The following is a 21,709-nucleotide window of genomic DNA, read 5'->3' as shown; positions in this document are numbered from 1 at the left end:
TTGTTTTCAGGGATTGCATCTTAAATGTTCATCTCACAATCTTCATGGCTTGCTTTTCATTTGATTTTGTCTCTGAAACTGTATTAAGATTTTTCCTGCATTCTGTTTTCTAAGTTATGGTGTCTCTGATTTTTCTGTTTGGGTACTGCTCTCATGTGCTTGACAGGGCTGTTGCTTGCCCAGTGGAAGTCATCGTAGAGGCAAAACATCTTTTGTTGAACATCGGACAATTCTGCATCTTTATCATAGTTTTGACCGTTTGTGGATTTTCCTGGTCATGATCTTCCAGGTCGGTGTTTCTTTGTCCATCTTGTTGTGCATGCAATTTCATGTGCTGGTTATGTTTTTAGGCTGATGCAACACTTAAACTTTTTTGCTTTGTGCAAATTGGCCTTCAAACTCGATAAATTCTCTATTGAGTTTAAAATGGATGGAACCAATCCATAGCAATACAAAATTATGACTGGTATGCATTGCATTAGCTAATTTGCTTCTTGCATCTCCTTCGACTGCAGGTGAAAGCATATGCCTTGCCAAATTGCTTTGTGATGTAGCTTTATACCGATGATGAATATTCTGTGAAAAAGTTTAAAAGTGTGATAATCATTCTTTACCAAGCATGATAGTTGTGTCATCTTAAAATTTGTATATGTCTAATAATCATTATGGAACATTTATCGCCCTTTTCTTTTATTACAGTTTCGTCTATATTTAAGCTTGCTGTTTTTCTGTTTCACATTAGTCTTCATCCTTACTGCTACTTGCTTAGTCGATCACTAGTTTTCCTTGCACTTATTATAGCAAGCTTGTGCACATTCATTTTTAAGTTTCTTCCCTTGTCCTTACTCTGATGTGAAGAGTGTCACATGCTTTGTATTTTGAATTACAACTTTCTAGCTGTATTCTGTTTATTTTACTGTTTGAGATATCTATTCTCTATTTATTAATATATTTTATGAGTCTATGACATGCTTTGTCATGGATTTCCTACAACCCTTTTCTCTTATAGATAAAGCGCTTCCCCTGTTTCCTTAACTACAACTTCTTGTTGGACTGAGACAACTTTCATTAGGCTGTACATTTTGTTTCCATTCTCTGTTTTTAACAACTTGTTTTGTGTCCTCCAAAGTGCTTCTTCCTCCCACTCGTTTTGTGTCCTATGATTCCTCTACCCCTCAACATCATGCCTATCTTGCTGTAATCTTTTCGTATGTCGAGCCCAACTCTTATGCATTGGCCTCTTCTAAGGATGAATTGCAGCATACTATGACTGATTAGCTGAGTGCACTGGACAGGATGCATGCTTGGGATTTTGTGGAGCTCCCACCAGGAAATAATGTTGCTGGGTGAAAATGAGTTTACAAGGTCAAGACTAATGCAGATGGGTCAATTGAGAGGTATAAAGCTAGATTGGTAGCTATGGGATATAGCCAACATTTCTTAATTGACTTCGCAGAGACATTCACCCTAGTGGCACACATGATTACCATAAGAACATTACTTGCAATTGCTGCTATAAAACAATGGAATCTTTGCCCGTTGATGTGAAAAATGCTTTCTTAAATGGAGATTTGGATGAGGAAGTGTATAGGAAGCTACCACCTGGATATTTAGATTCTCAGGGAAGGGTGTGTTTGTTGAGGAGAGCTATATATGGGCTCGAACAAGCTCTTCGTGCTTGGTTTGAGAATTTCAGTATTCCTGTGAAGTCACTTGGATTTGAGCAGAGTCATCATCTTTGTTTGTAGCTTGATCTGCCCTATACGTTGATGATATGATTATTACAAGGGATGATGTGCAAAAAGTTGTGGATACCAAGGTGAGGTTGACTGATATCTTTGAGATGAAAGACCTAGGACATTTGAAATATTTTCTAGGTCTTGAGGTTGCTTACTAAAAAAAAGAACTCTTCTTGTCACATCATAAATATGCAGCTGATCTTGTAAGCAAGGCGAGGCTGGTAGATGATGCCTAGAGTGTCTTACTTCTATGGCAACAAATATCAAGCTTTGAAGTTTAGATTGAGAGATGCTTGAGGATCCTGTCATATTCATACATTTGTTAGGAAGTTTGATATGTTTGACCATCCCCAGACTAGGCATTACTTATGTTGTGCATGAAGTTAGTCAGTTTATGAGTTCACCTACATTGGTGCACCTTGCAGCGGTGCAAATGATTATTCGGTATGTGCGAGATACTATGCACTTTAAGATGTTCTTTTTTGGTTTTGTCCTCCACAGATATTAAAGCATATTGTGATTCAGACTTTGGAGGATCTACCAAGGATCAACTTTCCACTTTTGGCTTTTGTGTGTTTATTGGAAGCTCTTTGATTTCCTGGAAGAGCAAAAAGCAACATCAAATTGCTTTGTCCACTACAGAGGCTGAATGCAGATCCATGATACAAGTCACTGAAGAAATTATTTGGATAAGGTGGCCACTTAAGGAGCTCGGTGTAGAAGTTTATGGAAGAACTGCCTCGTATTGTGACAATATAAGTGCCATATATATTGCTAAAAGCCCTGAATTTCATGAGAGGACAAACCACATTGAAATTGGTTGTCACTTTACAAGGGGGGCATATGAAGATGAAATCATTTGGTTGGAGCATGTGAGCTCATAGGTGTAAGGAAATAAGATTCTCCAAAATATATTCACCAAGAGAACAAGGTGGACACTCAACGAGTTCCACCAAAGTACCAAAATAATACTCACAAGCCACAAAAAGGGCTCACACACAAACACCCACTAAAGGGGCAAACACGAGGAATAAAAAATAACATTTTATTGATAAAGACCATGCAAGAAGCATACATTGAAGAGGGGCTTTGCCCCATATTTATGCACAATTAGGAGACTCATAGAGAGTCATTGGGGTCCCAACCAAGGTTGTTAAATGCGATGAGGTTAAACGAGGCGTTGAAGCGTAAGCTTCATGATCAAAATAATAAAAAATATAATATTAATAAAATAATGAAAATTTTAAATAAAAACTACTAATAAACGATAGTATAAAATAAATACTACTTTCCTATAATTAACTCGTATTATTCATTTTCTTATATGAATGCACATGTAAACCACAATTAAGTTAGACTCATAGTGCAAGATAAAACAAGTTATATCTACAATCATCAAATCATATTGAATACAATGAGGGCTCCACTTGTATGGTAGGAGCTGTTAGTTTATGTCACCGTGTGTTAATACGTTGAGAGTTCAAAACCTAATGGAATGTTCGGTGAATAATTTGCAGCCATGTCCTTGTTCAGTGAATAATTTGCATCATTTTGAATTTTTGTACTAGCAAGATGATCCAGCTTCAAGTTAGAATCATGTTGTTGGATGCTCTCTCTCTTCTCAATAACAGCTTGATGGCTGGTGTCTTTCCTCCCACTGTCGTCATGCCTACTGTCCATATGAAAGTATTGTCCAAGAGAAGTTCTGAAATGACAATTATAATATTTTCCCCTCTGAGTGTGTCAAGCTTTGTGGAAGCATTGGCTTTGGGATGTAATGACCAGGTTCGATTTTGTAAAACATCATGTTTTGCTACAAGTGAAACTGCACTGGCAAGTTGCTCAATTTCATGCCTAATGACTAGCTCAATCCAATCCTTATCAGGAATTCCAAGCTTGCGAACAACTTCAACTTCAATGGAATTTAGTACAATACTCTTTGCCATACATGCCAACTCCTCTACCTCATCATTACTTGGTTTACTTTCTTCTCCACAATTGTCTGAATTACTAATATGTTCTGATGTCTGAGGTTCAAGTTCTGTATCAAGTATTGCAAACGATGGCTCAATGACTTTCTCTACATCAATATCAGGTACTTGTAAAAAATTTTGCCCACCACTTGCTCTATTGCCTTTACCTAGAAGATAATCATTATCCTCTAGATTATCCAAAAGCTTCCATTGGCCTTCATCTGGAAAATATTCAAGTAAAAGGTCATTAGTGGAAGCGAAATCTAAAGTTCTATTTAACAGTGATCTGGCAGAGTGGGACCAATTGGCAGATGAATCACCAAATGGGCTTACAATTATATGTAGTGGAAATTTGTTTCTGCTTCCATGTTTGTCGTGTTTCCTAATAAAAACTCCATAATCACTTAATCCATGCTTCCAGCCATTACTATCTTCCCCATCAGTATGAACAACACCAATACCAGCCTGATCCTCCAGTTTATCGATAGCAACACTCATATTTTTTTGAGGCTCACAATTTTTCTTATTCAAAGATAAATTAAGACTGTCAGTGAACCCAGATCGGCAACTTGCATCCTCTCCAAACATGAAGCGTTCCACTTGCCTGGATTATGACAACATATTTACTTGATCTGATTGTGTGGCATCTACGCTATATGTCACATTATCACCATTTTCCTTATCAAGTTTATCACTGCTTGAGTTATGAACAGAGAGAACTCCAGACTCCTGATGTTCATTTACTTTTTCTCCATCACTGTTCTCATGATTACCCTTTTCCCACTGATCAATTACATTTTCAATGACTCTGAAGACACTGTTAACTGCCATTTGGGTGGAATCATCAAAACCAGTCAAGGCATCCAATGCTAGATAAACACTACCAATTGAGGGAGGATCAGGAGGGGGTAAAACAGATGGAAGTGGATCTTGAGCTTTCTTTGAAGAACTTTGTTTATTCTCATCTACTGAATCCTGCATATGTTTATAAGTATTCATCTCAATGCTATTTAATTCTTCATTTGCCATCTCAACCCTGATTGATGAATTATGCTTACCTTTGTAAGTTGGACTCCTATTCTCTGTCTCAGCATCCTTTTTCATACCTTCACCCCCAAGATTATCCCCTCCTGCTACAGTGTCATGTGAATTTCCTCTGTGAAGCACATCATCGGCCCTAGGAACATTTTTTTCTTCAGATCGTTTTTTAAAGTTGTCTTCATTGATTGTTTCTTTGCCACTATCACTGTTTTCTGAAGTATGAACAACTTTTTCTTCCAGTAAGTCATTGCCAGCAGAATTTTGCAATGAACCAGCAGCATTATTTGTGTCTGAGGTAATTATGCTATTACCTGACAAAACCTCAGGTTTAGAACCTGAAGACTCATTTTCCTGCAATATAGAGGAGAGAATCTCTGAAGACACTGACCTCATGACTGAATCATCTCCACCAACAGAGTTGTCATCAATCACACTGGGTGATCTGTCATTGGGTGCAGATTTAAAATGATCAGCTTTTAACTCCAGCTCGCTTTCTCCTGAATCATATTTATGCAAGGACATGTCTTCAGTATCAACAAGATTATTTATGCTCTCACCAGATTGGTTAGTGGCTGATTCTCCACCTTTGTTCGAAAGCCCTTCAAAAATTTCTGCAAATTTTGACTTCACTTCAACTGGTAGGCTAGGTACCCATCCAAGATTAACGAGTCCTGTAATATTTAATTTTGTTCCTTGTGTTTGGGCTAGCTGAGAAACAGTAGTTAGTTTCGCATGAACATTTTCTGGAACAGCCTCCTGCAAAGCCTTCAACAATATTTCTCCTCGTCCTACTGCAGCTAAAACCTAAAGAGAACGTGTACATTAGTTTATCCCATAGATTTCAAGAAAACCAAGGGATCACAAATCAAATTATTAAAAAAAATTGTTGAAGTACTTCATAATGAAAACATTATGTAGACCAGAAAATCAATCATAGATACATACAATGACATCCATCTGATGTACATGCAGTTAGGCTTCAAAATATCAAAGGTTTCATGGAAAAAGAAAGTAAAATTTACTGAGATAAGCATATATGAGATCATTTTTCATATTTACATTTTGTATGACACACAGCACTTACTGTTTCTTGCAAAAGCACCCTATTTATGACCAACATTGTGAATTTTGTTTCATATTGCATTAAAAACCAATGACGTACAAAGAGAATTCATAACCTTGAGGAAAAGTAAAAGAAGGGCTAAGCACCACCACGACATTACAAACAATTTCCACATGGTAGATCTATGAAATCAACACTCATAACAGTGAATTGGATGCTCTTTTTTATGCATCTAAATCTAATCGAAGTATCCCATATGAATTTTCAAGTAGTTTTACTAATATAAATTAGCATCAGGAAGAATGCAAACAAACAAAAAAGAACACCTTCTTTTTCTGTTCATCTCCCAATGTACCAGGCATGGTAACATCGAGCATCTTCATCAGAACCTCTGCTGTTTGTAATATATGGCTCGTTTCAGAGTCACCAGGACCATCATCAGGTCTCTTTTCATCTGAGTTGTCATCAACAAACTCAGCCTGCTGGAGTACATGATCAACCCCAACCTGTTGAGGTTCTATTCTTCCAGAGCTGGTCCTTCCCAGTAAATCAGTTCTTGACTGTAGATGAATTCCAGTTTTATTTCTGAACCTGTAATTTCTTTCTTCAGTCTTGAGATAATTCAATTGCCCATTGACACTATTGACTTTATAATTCAAAGATGACTGCATATCATCGCTGGAGCTGCCACTCCCTTTCCTCATTAAAATATTTTCACCTGAAGCTCTTTCATTAATCAACATCAAACCTTTTGAAGGATTAAGAGCAATATCTGCTTCCTTTATTAGAGGATGATACCCCTTCAAAAGTGCAAGTTCTACAGCTGAGAACCACTGCCACAGATAACAAATGCACAAAAGGTCATGGTCATTCATGGAGGATAATTTCCTTATAAAGGTTTAAAGCATTGCTGAGAAAAGAAATTAGTTTAAACAGAAAAACACAAGAGACAAGTGGTGTAGTTTAAACAGAAAAACAGAAGAGACAAGTGGCAGCTGCCATAGACAAGCGCTTGTAGATTAGCACTTTTGTGAAACATAGAGAAAATATTGCCCCATATAACCCTCACATATTTTGTCACAAAAATTCGTGAACATCATCAACAGTAACCCCTCTCTACATGAGGGACAATCAGTTGATAGGAATATGGTCTCTGTTTAGAAGTGTTTGACAGCAGCAGATGATGACCGTCTGCATCAGAGTTAGTGAAATGGCAAGCAACGCATTTTCCCAACTGCCAAAGAAAATTTTACTATGAGAAGATCTAAAGTTTCATAACTTAAAAAGTGAATAAACAGAATGAACTGCAAACTGACAGTGTTAATAAGATGTTTCCAAGGTGCACTCATAAGACACAAAAGCAGCTTTCCATTTCAACCACCAAATCACCAACCAAAGCCATGCCTCGCTAATCAACAATACCACCTACCTCCATGGACCACGAAGAGAGCAGTGTTCCCCTGAACCTTTGGTCTCTAAAATTATTGGATGATCTCGCAGCGGTGGTCCGACCTTGAAGCGCACGCCTCGATGCGAGGCGTGCGCTTCACCCATGTGAAGCGTGCACTTCAAGCCTGCAAACGCCTCATACAATGCCTTGGTTCCTTGAGCTTGCGCTTCGCCTCTGAGGCGTATGCTTCAGGTACTGAGGCGTTCACCTCTCACAACACTGGTCCCAATGACTCCTAATGTTGACTAGTCAATTAATGTTGACTAGTTTAAAACTAAAAAGCAAAAACTAAAAAAATCTAAAAAATCTAATATCTAGGAGCAATTGGAAAATCCTAGCAATAGGGGCAAAGGTTTTCTCATAATCTATTCCATACTTTTGAGAATATCCCTTGTCAACTAACCTAGCTTTGTACTTTTCAAGGGTTTCATCATTCTTGGTTTTTATCTTATAGACCCATCGACAATCTATGGGTTTCTTTCCTAGGAGAATATCTTAGACAATCCAAGTGTTCACCTTTTCTAAAGCATCTAATTCTACCTTCATGGCTTCTATCCATTCAAAATGCTTCTTTGTTTAAGCATAGTATGAGGATTCTATGAAGGAATGTATCAATGCAATGTAAGCTTGATACCTAGGTGAAAAGGACTCATAGGTCACAAATTTTCCAGGGGGTTTTGATGACCTTCTAGTTTGTATTTCTACATGGCTTTCATTAATATATTTTTCAAGGGCACATGGATGTCTAGAACTACTATGCTTGTAATATTGAATACAATCCTGATTTTGAGATTGATCTTCACTTATCTCATTGTCATGAGATTCTTCATCACAATCACCAATCTTTGGAATTAGATCAAACAGGAAAGAACACTCAGTTATGTCCCTAGGATTTTTCAAATTCATTTTTTTTCTTTTTTTAAAAAAGAGGTGTTTCTTGAAACATATAGTTTCTTATTTTTAAAATCAAAGCATCTATAGCCTTTTTGGTTATTTGCATATCCCAATAAGGCACAAGGAGAAAGTTTATCATTTTTATCAGTGAATACAAAACGTTTGCATTAAAAAACCCTCGGTCGAGAATAATCAAGAGTAAGTTTGAAAAATTTTTCAACTGCTGATATGTTTTTCAAGATAACAGATGTCATTCTATTAATAAGATAAACTACAGTCAAAGTGGCGTCAACCCAAAATTCTTTAGGTACTTGATTTGGGATAATCAAAGTGATGTGCCTATGTTTTCTTTCGGCTAAGCCATTTTATTGTGGAGTGTAGGGACAAGATTTTTGATGTGTAATACCATTTGATTCCAGGTAATCTTTAAAATCTTTTGATAAAAATTCTCCCCTTGAATCGGTGCGAAAGATAGAGATATCCTTTCGAAATTGTTTTTTGACCAATTTATGGAATATTTGAAAATGTAAAAAAACTTCAGATTTATATTTGAGAAAGTAAATTCATGTGTGTCTTATAAAGTTGTCAACAAAGATCACATGATATACAAACCTACCCTTAGATACAACAGATGTTGGGCCCCAATCATCTGAATGTATTAACTCAAACGATCGTGTAGAGACACAAGTTCTTTCTTGAAATGACAATCTTTTCGTCTTCTCAAGAATACAATCTGCAACAACAACAACAACAACTACGCCTTCATCCCAAAATAATTGGGGTTGGCAATATGAACCAAAAAGGAAATCATTATGGGTCTTCCACATGAATCCTTCTCCTCCAATCATTTCTATCCAATGCCATGTCCTCGGTGAGGTTCAAAGCATTCATATCCTTTCCTATCACCTCCATCCATGTCTTCCTAGGCCTACCCCGACCTCTTTTAACTAATATATTTTCCCATTTCTCCATCCTTCTAACTGGAGCATCATTAGGCCTTCACTGAATACGTCCAAACCACCGCAAACGATTCTCTCTCATCTTATTTTCAATGGCTGCAACGCCTACCTTCTTACGTATCTCCTCGTTCTGAATCTTATCTTTTATTATATTTCCACACATCCATCTCAACATACGCATCTTAGCTACACTCATTTTTTGAATATGATGTCTCTTGGCAGCCCAACATTCCGTACCATATAGTAAAGCAGGCCTAATAGTCGTCCTATAAAACTTTCCCTTCAATCGCAATGGCATTCTACGATCGCACAACACTCCAGTTGCACTTTTCCATTTCATCCACCCAACCTTTATCCTATGATTTACATCTCCGTCAATTTCTCCATACTTTTGAATGATAGATCCCAAATATTTGAAACAATCATCCACCAGTATTTCTTGCTCACCAAGAATACAATCTGCACATTACAAATTTTTTTCAAATTTGGAAAGTGTTGGATTTTGGATACATTAGGATGGCCAAGTCTTTTATGCCATAAAATATAAATCCAGTTTTTGAATATTACAAAAAAAAAATATTTTTTGGGTATTTTCAAAAAATCCATGTAGTATAAACCTCCTTCTCTATGACCTTCCCCAATCAGCTTCCCTCGCTGATGATCCTGCACTTGACAACCAATAGAAGAGAATGAAACATTATACCCATGGTCAGATAGTTGTGTGACAAACAAAAAGTTAGCTTTAACTTAGGAATATATCTAATTTTTGGAATAAAAAACCTTTTGATATATTTTTGAAATTTCCTATTCTCTTTATCTCAAGGGATGTCCCATCTACAGTAAAAACATTTGATTTGCTTGAGTTATGACATTCTGGTATCATATCACTATTTATTATCATATGAAATGAGACTCTTGAGTCAAGATGCCAAAGAGCCTTACCAAGATCAGAGATGCCAACAAAAGAGACCACGATTTCTGGTGATGAAGCTTCTTTGAGAAGAGGTTGGAGAGTTTCTACAAGTTGAGTCATGGACATGCTTCCAATGCTTGATTCTTGTGTAGCTTTGAGCTCACTTGACTCTTGTGCAACCGATGCTACCTTCCTCTCATATGACCTCTTTAATTTTGGACAATATGTCTTGACATGTCCTAGTCAAGGTTTTAAAACCCGTGACTCGGAACTCGACTCGTTCTTTATTGACTCGTGACTCGGCGAGTCAACTCGCTGAGTCGGACCGGGTTTTGTTAACTTTTGATTTTAAAAGAAAAACAATATATAATTTGTCTCAAACCATGTTTTTCAGTAAACATATAGTCTAAAGAGTTGACAATAAAAAATTGCAAGTTCAGAGTAGAAAAAGTACAAACTTCTTCATAACAAGGTCACATGGAAAGATTAAGTTACATGAAGAAACTAATGAACCATAATACAACTACAACAAAAGTTGAATAGAATTAAAAAGGACATTAATGAATACCTTAAATTCAAGGGTGATTAGCTTATTGAGCCGAAGCATGCTGCTCATATTTGACTCAGGTTTAGCTAGATGAATATTGATTGTCCCCAGCTAGAAGCCTAGATCCTCTAGGTTGGAAGAAATGGTTAGAAAAGGCCGGACAAAGGACCAAAAGGAAGGACCGAGCGAGGGAAATGCTGTCACATGGATACATGCACAAGCATACTGTACAAGATCAGCACAACTGGTATGATATGGGTGTTTCTGTCAAAAAATAAGGATGCCAGGGTACAAATTGTTATGCACAAGTGTGAGTGCAGGTACATTTAAGATTGCAAAAAAAGAAATTCACAAGAATATGAAGATACAAAATTTCAAACTTTGTACAAGAATATATTTGTATATACAATGAAGGATATGATATGAGTGCATAAAGTAAGAGGTGTATTTAAGTTTGCAAATAGAGAAATTCACAAGAATATGAAGATAAGCAAATAAAAACTTTGTACAAAAATGTATTTTTATGTACAATGAAGGATATGATATGTGTTCATAAAACAACACTCAAAGGCACCCAACACCAAAACATGAAGTACAAGCACCGATACGTGTATGCTTCACTTTTTTGTTAGATCTTTGAATCATTTTTCTGCCAATATGTTTAATCAACACATAAAGATTGATAGATTATTGTATCTTTGAACTGGTTTGTCTTGTAATTTATTATTTATTATTGAACTGTTATTTTGAAATACCCAAAAAATCAAATTTCAAATATCCCAGAACTCGGCCGATTCAGGCCGAGTCAAGGCAAGCCGAGTTTACCCTGCCGGGTTGACTTGCTGGAGGGCCTAGCCGAGCCGAGTCAGTCGAGTCACCGAGTTGACTCGGCGAGTTTTAAAACCTTGGTCCTATTTCACGACAATAATAACCAATAATTTTTTAAATGTCAACCTCCTTGCCTTGTTTTTCATAGTTATTAATTTTTGGTCTTCCATAATATGGTGGTTTGTAGGCATGAATATGGTTTTTCGGTCTACACACGATTATGGCCAAATTATCATCTAATTTAGATATCTTCTTTTTGAGTCTATTTTCCTCCATTCTTAGCTTTTCATTAGTATCTTTAATAGAGAGAACTTTTTCTCTATGGAGAAGAGCCGATTTGGTAGACTCAAATTCCGGTCTTTGACCATTGATGAATTGATAGAAATATTCCGCATCAGTTTGTCTTTGACGGAGTTCTATGTCTTCTTGACAATGCCATTGTGGCTCAAGAAGAGCCAATTCATTCCAAAGATCGGACAACTCACTAAAGTATTCTCTAATGCTTTTTCCTCTTGTCATAGTGCGTTCTTTGTCTTGTAAGTTACAAATATGGGCAATATCTTTAAGAGAATACATTATCTTGAGATAGTCCCATGCTTTATTTGTATGTTCAAATTTAGCTAGGCTCAAGCACTTCTTGATATCAACACTACTAATGAGCCAAAACATAATCTTGGCTTGCCACATTCTCTGTTCTTTTCATTTTTTTTATACATGGCCATAGCCTTGGTTTTTTCCGCCTCCCTAAGAGGTACTTCATTTTCTTCTTCTATCTTAGTAAGGATTAGTTTAAGTTTCAAATCCGACCCATCCACTAATCCCCACAACCCTTTCCTCCCATATGAAATACTTCATTATTGAAGCCCATGTTACAATGGTTGTGTCATTGAGTTTGAAGGGTTTTAGGGTGACATTGTCATTGTCATCCATGTTTACAAGGGCTAAGAGAAAGAATAGGAGATAGAGAGGAGAAAGAAAGGAGAGGAGATAATAAAAAAGTATCACGAACACTCCACCAAGAGAGCACCTCCAATGAGGAACACGAATACACGAGCACTCCACCACCAAGACAGCACCTCTAATGAAGAGCACAAACACACGAGCACTCCACCTCCAAGAGGACACAACAATCTTACAACCGCTTGAATAAATTTTGCAAAAGAGACTTACCAAAGTACCAAAAGATCACATAAGCCATAAAAAGGGCTCACACACAAACACCGACTAAAGGGACAAGCACAAGCAATAAAAAATAACATTTTTTTGATCAAGACCATGCAAAAAGCATACATTGAAGAGGGGCTTTGCCCCATATCTATACACAATGAGAAGGAGACTCATAGAGAGTCATTTGGGTCCCAACGGAATGACTCCCTATGTTGACTAGTTCAAAACTAAAAAGCAAAAACTAAAAAGTCTAAAAAATCTAATCCTAGTTACAATCTATATATATATACATTCATTTTTTACAAAAGGAGCAAGTGGCAGTTGTATTTACCAAGAGTTTAGCTCCTTTACATTTCAACACTTTATTTCCAAAGTCGGGATGATTCCATTAGCATCATCTGAAGTTTGAGGGGGAGTGTTGAGATAGTGTAATATGCTTTGTAACATATGTATTACTATTCTGGTGTGCTGCCCTCCTTATCTTTTTGTACATAGATTGTTTATTGAGGGCATTTCTGTACATTAGCTTGAGTTAGTGGTTATTATTTGTCTTGTAGTGTAACCACAAGGGTGTCGGCCCTTTTAGAGGTGCAACTCTCTTTGTTGCATTTCAATGAAGCTTTAGTGTTTCCTCTCCACTTTTCTCTTCTCTCTTGTTGAATCTTGTCCAATCCTAGCACAGCTGATAAGGCTCATAGTTGGGTATACTTTAAGGTGTTATATTTCAAGTCCTTTTTAATTTTGCCTATATATGATTAGCTGACATTTCAACTGACTATTTGCTCGATGTTTAAGGTACTTTTACTAATGTTACTCGCAGGGTATGACTGTCCTTGCATTCAACAGTGGGAAATTCAACTCAAAATCTATAAAGGAGATGCTAAGTTTAGGTCCTACGTTTGTAATAATGAAGTTCTTCGAAAGTAAGTTGTTCACATCATCCTACTTGGAGATTTTTTTGCGCTATTGATTGAAGTTATTCAGGAGAGAAGAATTAGGGGATGGTTTTATGCGATCTATTTTCCCTTGAACATGCAGGTATTCTAGATATTATCATGATGTATGGAGCATATTCTACTTCTCGTCACTTGGCTGTCACAAGAATTGTTTTCCGTTTTGTTTGGTTTGGTGCTGCATCGGCATGTGTATCGTATCTTTATATGTGAGTTCTTTCTGTTTTCCTTTTTCTGGAATTTTATGTGAAGATACCATGAGTTGCAATGTTCCTCCATCTGGTATTTTATCTGTGTTCACATTATATGCAGTGATGCCGCATGATGCAGTGCCGCTGACAGACACCCATCTTGGCATTTCTTGAGATGGGTGTGGTCTCCGTCTCGAGAAATGTTGAGATGGGTGGCTGTCAGTGGTGGCAGCGGGCTGCATAAAAAATGCCCTCTTTATCTTTATTTGATCTCTTATGCATGTAGTTGTAAGTTGTGCAAACTAATCTGTGCTACCATTGCATTTCAGGAGAGGACTTAAAGATTCAAACTCTGTGTTTTACAAGACATACATCTTTGTTTTAGTTATATATGTGGGTGTCCAGCTGGCCTTTAGCCTACTGATGCAAATTCCAGCTTGTCATAGTCTGACCAACAAATGTGACCGATGGCCTGTAATGCGATTTATCAAGTGGATGCATCAGGTTTTTATTTTCTCTTGTTCCTTCACTTGTACTTTTCTTATGGACTGTATTTGATGAGGCTCTTTCCTAAAATTTTGTTTTTTCTTAATTTAGGAAAGGCATTATGTTGGCCGAGGGATGTACGAGAGAACAACTGATTTTGTCAAGTAAATCTCTCCCTATTTTTCCCTAGCTGATCTTCTATCATAGCATACAACTTTTGATTGATTCTATGCTGTTTAATGAGAAATTTGGGTACTTACATCTATGTCTGGTACTTGTGCTTCTGCTAACAATTGTTTTTGGCATGCCACTCAGTAATGATCTTGTTTGCAACAATTGCTTCCTATGCTGGTCTTTGTTAAAATTGTTGTTCTGTTCTTTGCTATCATGTTCACATAAGTTTTATGTTGGCTGATGGCTGTGTGTGTGCATGCGTGGCATGCATATGTGTGGTCTTACATGCAAGGTCTATGTTATTTAAGTGATGGCATGTTAATGGAAGTAGTTATGTTAACTCAAAGTAGGAATTTGAAATTTCTGCAATTTTACAGGCTGGCTTTCAAGTTTTTTGGGCTGTGTACTTGGTGTATTGCATTATTTGAGATCTGGGATTTGATACTAAAAAAGAAACCACTATTTGATGATGGCTTGCTTGGCTATATGTTGTAAATTGCATTGGATGCAGTCGCATGGTGTGTTCCTATATACACTTTTTAACCTGTTACCAATCTCTTGGTACTGGGGTGTCCTTGCTAATTTGGCAATTGAATATAATATAATAAATACAGATGGCTCAGTGCCTGTAGATTTTCTAAATATCAACCTGTCATTAATATAACCCTTGATGTACGTTAAGATTTTCTTCACTGCCTCCATGTGTGTTTTCCTAGGGGCACAAATAAAATGAGAAACTTGATTAACTGCATGAGCCAGGTCTGGTTTAGTGAATGCTATGTATAATAATGCATCCACAATAGTCCTATACATTTTGAGGTTCATCGAGTACTACATAAGCTTCTTAAACTGTCTCTGGGTGAATATCAAAATGTAAAGGGGTTTTTGCCAGCTTACATTTAAAAATATACTAGTTCTTTGTAATAAGTCCTGTGTTTGCATTGAGATTGACAAGGAGCTGTCTGCCTGATCAACTTTCATGCCAATGACATATCTCAGAACCCCCTTAAGTATTTTATGTGAAACCTGTCATGCAAGGAGCTGGTTGCCACTTTTTCGACACCGGAAAAGTGAAAAGATAGGCTCGACTCGTATGATACGGGTTGTATCATATGATATGGTTTGATAGACCTTTTTATCATACAATACATATCGTATCAGTACGATAATCATACCAAATATGATATGCTACTCAAACCATATCGGATGCCCTTCCGATACTATGATATATCGTATACGATACTGACAACACTGTTATTTCCTACTAAAGAAAAATTGTAGGTCACATCTACAAGGTTCAATTTGCACAAAAAATTATAAAATGTAAAATAAAAGTGATTTCTGCTCAATAGTTTCATACCTTCATTTATACCAAACATTTACCCTAAATATATGTATATTTGTGTGCATTGTCATGAAATGGCATGGAACCCAATGCACAAAAAGGGGATTTTATTAATAAAACTTATAAATGAAAGCCAAATGCAGGAAGCCAATATTACAAATATGGCGGGCTTATTGATTTCCAAGGATCTCAACCTTGAAAAGTAAAAGATAATTAATTTATTAATCTACTCAAAATATACTCTCACTACACTTGCACTTACACTCACACACCCATCACTCTCTCTCACTTACAAATGATGCTTTTGCCTCTTACACAACGATTTCACAAATACTAGCCATTAACCATAGTTTCCAGGAAGCGTAATGGGTATCTGAAGCGATGCATGAAGTGGAAGCGGGGAAGCGAGCGTTCAAATGTAGGGAAGCATGCTTCCCCCAACTGGGAAGCCACTTTCCCCAAAGCTTCCCCTTTGTGGGGAAAGTGCAGTGCTTCCTGCCTCGAAAGCTTGATTCTAGGGAAATGTGCTTCCCTCTTTAGCGTGATGCTTTTGGTAACTATGATTCTAACAGCTGGTCCAACAGCTAGCTTGAGTATCCAAAAGAAAAAAGAATAAATATAAAATACAAAACTTTATATGAAAGATCCCTAATAAAAACCTAATCTATCGTAAGAGTAGCATACTTTTTGTAAAGGTATATCTATTAGGTTTAGAATAAGTATATATATATATATATATATATATATATATATATATATATATATATATATATATATATATATATATATATATATATATATATATATATATATATATATATCTTGTTTGGTGTTTCTTTTCCCGTTTTGGTTTGTTTTCTATTAGTTCGATTTTGATTTTGCTTTTTGATCAACTCCCAGTTTTTGCTTCCAAGAATTTTTATGATGCCTCAATCACTTATGCTTCAAGCATTGTTGGCCTGCTCTTGGGTTGGGTTGTGAGGCATGGCTGCATTTTTGACTGCTTGAATTAGCCTTTCAGTGATGGGATTGGCAGTTGTGGCAGATTGTCCTCCATTACAGTTATTACTTTTTTCCGATGCTTGTATCCATCATGAGTGAGGTGGTTCTCACTTGTTTAGGCATCAAAAAGTGTCAATTTCAGTTGGGGTTTATCTATTAGTCTTCTATTGGCAACACATTTAATATTTGTAGACTTATGTGGTCTGAATGTTGTACAGACATAATGATCTTAACAAATCCATGGTTTCATTTCTTATCATACCTTGTGATACTTTCACGCCTATTTTTCTGTGGGTATGTTTAACAGCTACATGGTTAACTGTGTTACACTTTGCACTACTTTTAAGGTGCTGTATATGATTGGGAGCGTCCTTGCAAGGAGGGTGGTTCTATGGAAATGTACTTGATCACCCTGAATATTAAATGACTTTTTAAGCGTCATGTTGATGCGTCTTATCATCTGTAATTCTTTGGAGCTATACTTTCTGTCAGGCGTGCCATTTGTTGCTTGTTCCTGTAGTACAAATGTCTAGGGGCTGAGAATACCTCTGTTGTCATTATTGATAAAGATAATGTTCTTGAATTTCTTGATGCTAAATTCCAAACTGATTATACAGATGTTTTCAGTTTGTATTCTTGTATGTTATGCATATATATTTAGTAGAATCCTTTAATATTCAAGTTAGGTGGTTTTTTTGGTGTGGATTGGCATGTTATCTCAATGAATGGAATGCTCACATGCCGTTTTTGTCTTGATGATGTGCAGATACATGGTTTTCTGGCTCTGTGTGTTTGGAGCAAAGTTTTCATTTGCGTATTTTCTCCTGGAAAGTGTTTCTCCGATGTCAATAACTCTCTTTGTTGATTCTTCTATTTGGGTTGTTTCTGATATCGTCCTTTCTGATATACGCAGATTAAGCCACTGGTCAAACCTACCCAAGTTATTGTTTCTCTCAATCGAATAGATTACTCATGGCATGATCTTGTATCAAAAAGTGAGGTTTACATCATATTTACCTAGTCCACAAATTATTACTGTGTTAATGGCTAGGGATGTTGAAATATTCTACTCTCTAGCGTAACTAGAGCTTGTTATCTGTTTTATTATGTCTGTGATTTGGTTTGGAAATCCATGGCCAATGTAAGTAGATCTGGTGATTGAAGATTTTCACCCACGCTGCAGACTCAATTATTATTATTGCTGCAAAAGTAATTTACAAGAATCCTTTTCATTTGTTTATTTTCATGTGTATGACTTGTGTTTGTTTCACATGCTAAGTCAGTTTGTAAGTTAAGAATTTCCTTGTCATGTATTAATTGTGATTAAGACTAGTTTGCACTTCACTGGGTGCCTTATGAACTGTCAAATTATTTTCCTTTTCTTTTCCTCTGCTGCAGCTTCCATGCACTCTTTCGATAGCTTGAAGATTGTATTAATGTTATAACCGATATTGGACCATATTGTAGTAGTAATTCTTGGCCCACCCACCCTTGGAATTTTCTGGTAGTATTGTTACTGTATATATGGTAGTAGCTGATGCTTATTTCAAATGCTTGTAAGGCTTTTGGGGTCTGGATTGCAATGTTATGGTCTTTTTGTAGCTAATTTCCATTCCTGAGCGTGATTGACCCTGAAGAGATGGGCTTGAATTTGCTCCCTTATCTCTATGCTGCTGAATCTGGCCTGGTTAGACTGCTATTACGATGTCAGTGCCATAACTTATGAGTGTGCTTCTGGTTGCCTTTTGCTCAGGTCAAGGGGGAGATGACCATCAGTTTGAAATGGTGGCTGTTGAGATGATGACGGTTTGTTTGGTTTAGAAGGAATTATGGGTCTTTTTAATGACTCATTTGAGAACTGATAGCTTTTTATTTCCCTTTGTAAAGGCAAAGATGTCATGTGCTTACTTTAGGTTTTTAACTATTATTTCTGTTGATGTGGTTTGTAAAAGCTAGTTTTAGCACTATGGATCACTGCCATGGTTAAATGGACTCTGTGATGGGCTGAATTATGAAAGGTTAACATCTAACTTTTCGAACATTCAAAAGTCAACAGTTTTAGCTCTACTAAAGAACAGTTTTTCAAGACAAGGAAATTGCTTGTCTGGATGTTTATATATATATATATATATATATATATATATATATATATATATATATATATATATATATATATATATATATATATATGTGGAAGGGGAGACAGTCCAAACCGTCCAACACAATCTGGACATTTCGATTGGACTGTCCAAATTGAGTGGGACCTCTCTATCTCTCTTCCCCTCGATAGCCCAATCCCCTCATCCTCACCTTCCCCCCTCCCTTTTTTTGTTTCTCTCTTCCCCTCGACCTCTCTATCTCTCTTTTTTCCCTTTTGTTGTTTAAGGGTGGCCAGTCACCCAACATGCTGCCGGTGGTTGGTCGGCGTCTGCTTAATAGCAGATCGTTAATGGCTGCAACGGTGTTTGCTCGCCGACTGGTCACCAGGTCACTAGCATGCTGTTGTGAAAGAGTAGGCGGTGGGAGGTGGTCGACCTGCGTGCATAGGTTGAGGTATCTGCAAGAAGCAGATGAGGTCTGCGGCTTCCAATTGGACGATTCAGATTTTGCTGGACAGTCCCCCTTCCACATATGTATACACATACTTATTAAATGATAGCGAGAGAGAGACTATCCAATCAGACGATTCAGACCTTCCTCATATATATATATATATATATATATATATCGATCTGGACTGTATCTCAATGGGGAAAAATCTCGGGATATTGTCATTTTTATATCAATATTGGGAAAATCTCAAAAATTGAAAATTACAAAAAAGAAAAATATATGCTATGTGATGAATCAATAATACATGAATATGAAGAAAAAACATATGTTATGCAAAGAAGCAATAAAACATGAACATAACCGATAAATATAAATTCTCAATATTATCATGATAAATGGAAATTCTTGATATTTTTAAAATTACATGAGATTTTGCTTGTAAAATTGTTTTTTGATTTTAGAGCCTTAATATCATGATATTTTGAAAATATCTCCAATATATATATATATATATATATATATATATATATATATATATATATATATATCTTGGGTCACTGATAGGCTGCTTTACATGTGCCTTTGAACACAAAAGTGCACGAGTGTCTCTGAACACAAAAGTCAAGACCACTCCTTCATGCCCTTCTCTTATTTATGTTTCATATAGTGCATGAGTGTCTCTGCTATCTTCATTTTGACAAAAGCTTGAGAAACAAGTGTGGGAATAAAGCTGTAACATGTAGATTTAATGGGTTTGCAGAAAACTATAAGGATTTCTGTTGTTGTGACCCAACGAACAAATGTGTCTGTTTATGGCTGAATGTTATTTTTTATAAAAATTCCTTTTAAAATGTGCTTGGTGGTAATTTGTGCAAGAAAAAGGGTTTGAATGTTGAGTGACTTTCAAATATTCCTAATGCTGATGCTGTACATGGAGAGGCAGCCGGTGCTGTTGGTCAACATGCTGAAACTGTACGGCGGTAGTTCAAGTATTTACAACTATTGATATAAAAAAGCTGGTCCGGTCCTAGGGAGGCTTGAGATATGGACAAGTCTATACTAGATGGGAAAATATTGTTTTGGATATCGCTACTAGTCAGCCAAGCAGTTAGTTATTGAAGCATGGTAATGATGAAAGCAAATCTTGAAACACAAGCTGTGAGGACACTCTAATGTTCCACATGTTACTGAAAGGTGTGTGAGTTATAAGCTGTGACCTGGATTCTTCGTCTGTGAAAAACTCATATGTGAAAAGCTCTGTATGGGCTCAAGCTGGCCCCCAAGGCATGGTATGATAAATTTAGTAGTGTCATGATAAATATTGAATTTAGATCATGCTATATTGATACTGCATTATTTATTAGAAATCCTTTTTCTGGAAAAGTTAATTTTCTCTTATACGTTAACGACATGAAGACTACATGAGGATATAGTAGGCATTGTTGAAAGAGCAAACATCACTGTCAACAAGAAAGTAAATACTCTAGAGGTGATCAATGCCAAGAAAGCTAATGATTTAATGCCACTAGATTATCCCACACCATATCGTCTTGGTGCTCTTCATATCTTTCCATTACTAGACCAGATATAAATCTTGTTGTACATGTTGTAAGCCAGTTTCAAAATGCTCCTACATTAGTCCATGTGAGTGCAGTTATGACTATAGTCAAATATATCAAGTTTTCCACCACCAAAGGATTATTTTTGCCCTCTACCTCTTCTTTAGAATTGATTGCTTATATTGATTGATTGGGGTAAGGATGTTAATAAAATGCACTCAACGTTTAGTTTTTGTGTTTTTTCTAGGGGACTCATTAATTTCGTGGAGATGCAAGAAACAATAAAATGTATATTTATTATTTACAGGAGCTGAGTACAACCATAAGGATTTGTTGGTTACGAAGTTTTCTCGAGGACATGGGAGTTGACGTGAAGGAGCTTTCAAGATTATGTTGTGATAACAAAAGAACTATATATATTGCAAGTAATCATACATTTTGTAAGCGAACAAAACACCTTGAGATGAATTGTCACTATGTCCGAGAAGAATACTTGAAGAAAACCATCACTCTTCTTTATCACAACGGAATATCAATTGGAGGATTTCTTCACCAAGACCTTACCTTCTACAAGATTTTATGTCCTCCTTGAGAAGCTTTCAGTGATTTCACTGTAAGTTTGAAGGGAGAGTGTTAAAATGCATGTTTATTTTTTTGTATGTTATATGTGTTATTGTACATGTATATAGGGTGTGCCCATTAGGGGCACATCAATCTTTTTTATTTTTATTTTATTTTTATTGTTTTTGTCATTTTGTAAATGTTTGGGGGCTTTTTGGTCAAAGGCCCTAAGTGCCGTTTGGAGCTCCCCAACGACTCTTCGAGCCTCTCCATGCGTCTCCCTCTTATTTGTTGTCAATGCTTTTCCTAAG

At 36.5% G+C, this 21,709-nt stretch overlaps 1 protein-coding gene across 3 annotated transcripts in view; it reads left to right on the top strand.

Moving 5' to 3' along the window:
• The window catches only part of GSL10 (glucan synthase-like 10), a 234,036-nt gene that overhangs the window by 74,770 nt on the left and 137,557 nt on the right, over positions 1-21,709 (top strand). For all 3 annotated transcript variants that reach the window (XR_016432360.1, XM_090008729.1, XM_090008730.1), the window contains exons 14-20: positions 167-289; positions 13,395-13,497; positions 13,613-13,736; positions 14,048-14,222; positions 14,316-14,368; positions 17,492-17,552; positions 17,639-17,720. Coding sequence is in view for 2 of the 3 variants with exons in the window: in XM_090008729.1 (XP_089864855.1) it covers positions 167-289; positions 13,395-13,497; positions 13,613-13,736; positions 14,048-14,222; positions 14,316-14,368; positions 17,492-17,552; positions 17,639-17,720 (721 nt within the window). In the remaining variant the exon portion in view is untranslated. The remainder of the gene's footprint in view (positions 1-166; positions 290-13,394; positions 13,498-13,612; positions 13,737-14,047; positions 14,223-14,315; positions 14,369-17,491; positions 17,553-17,638; positions 17,721-21,709) is intronic.

Source organism: Nuphar pumila, chromosome 6, assembly GCF_984573655.1.
Source record: "Nuphar pumila chromosome 6, dmNupPumi1.hap1.1, whole genome shotgun sequence".
Taxonomy (NCBI): Eukaryota; Viridiplantae; Streptophyta; class Magnoliopsida; order Nymphaeales; family Nymphaeaceae; genus Nuphar; species Nuphar pumila.
This window is presented reverse-complemented; position numbering and strand designations above follow the sequence as displayed.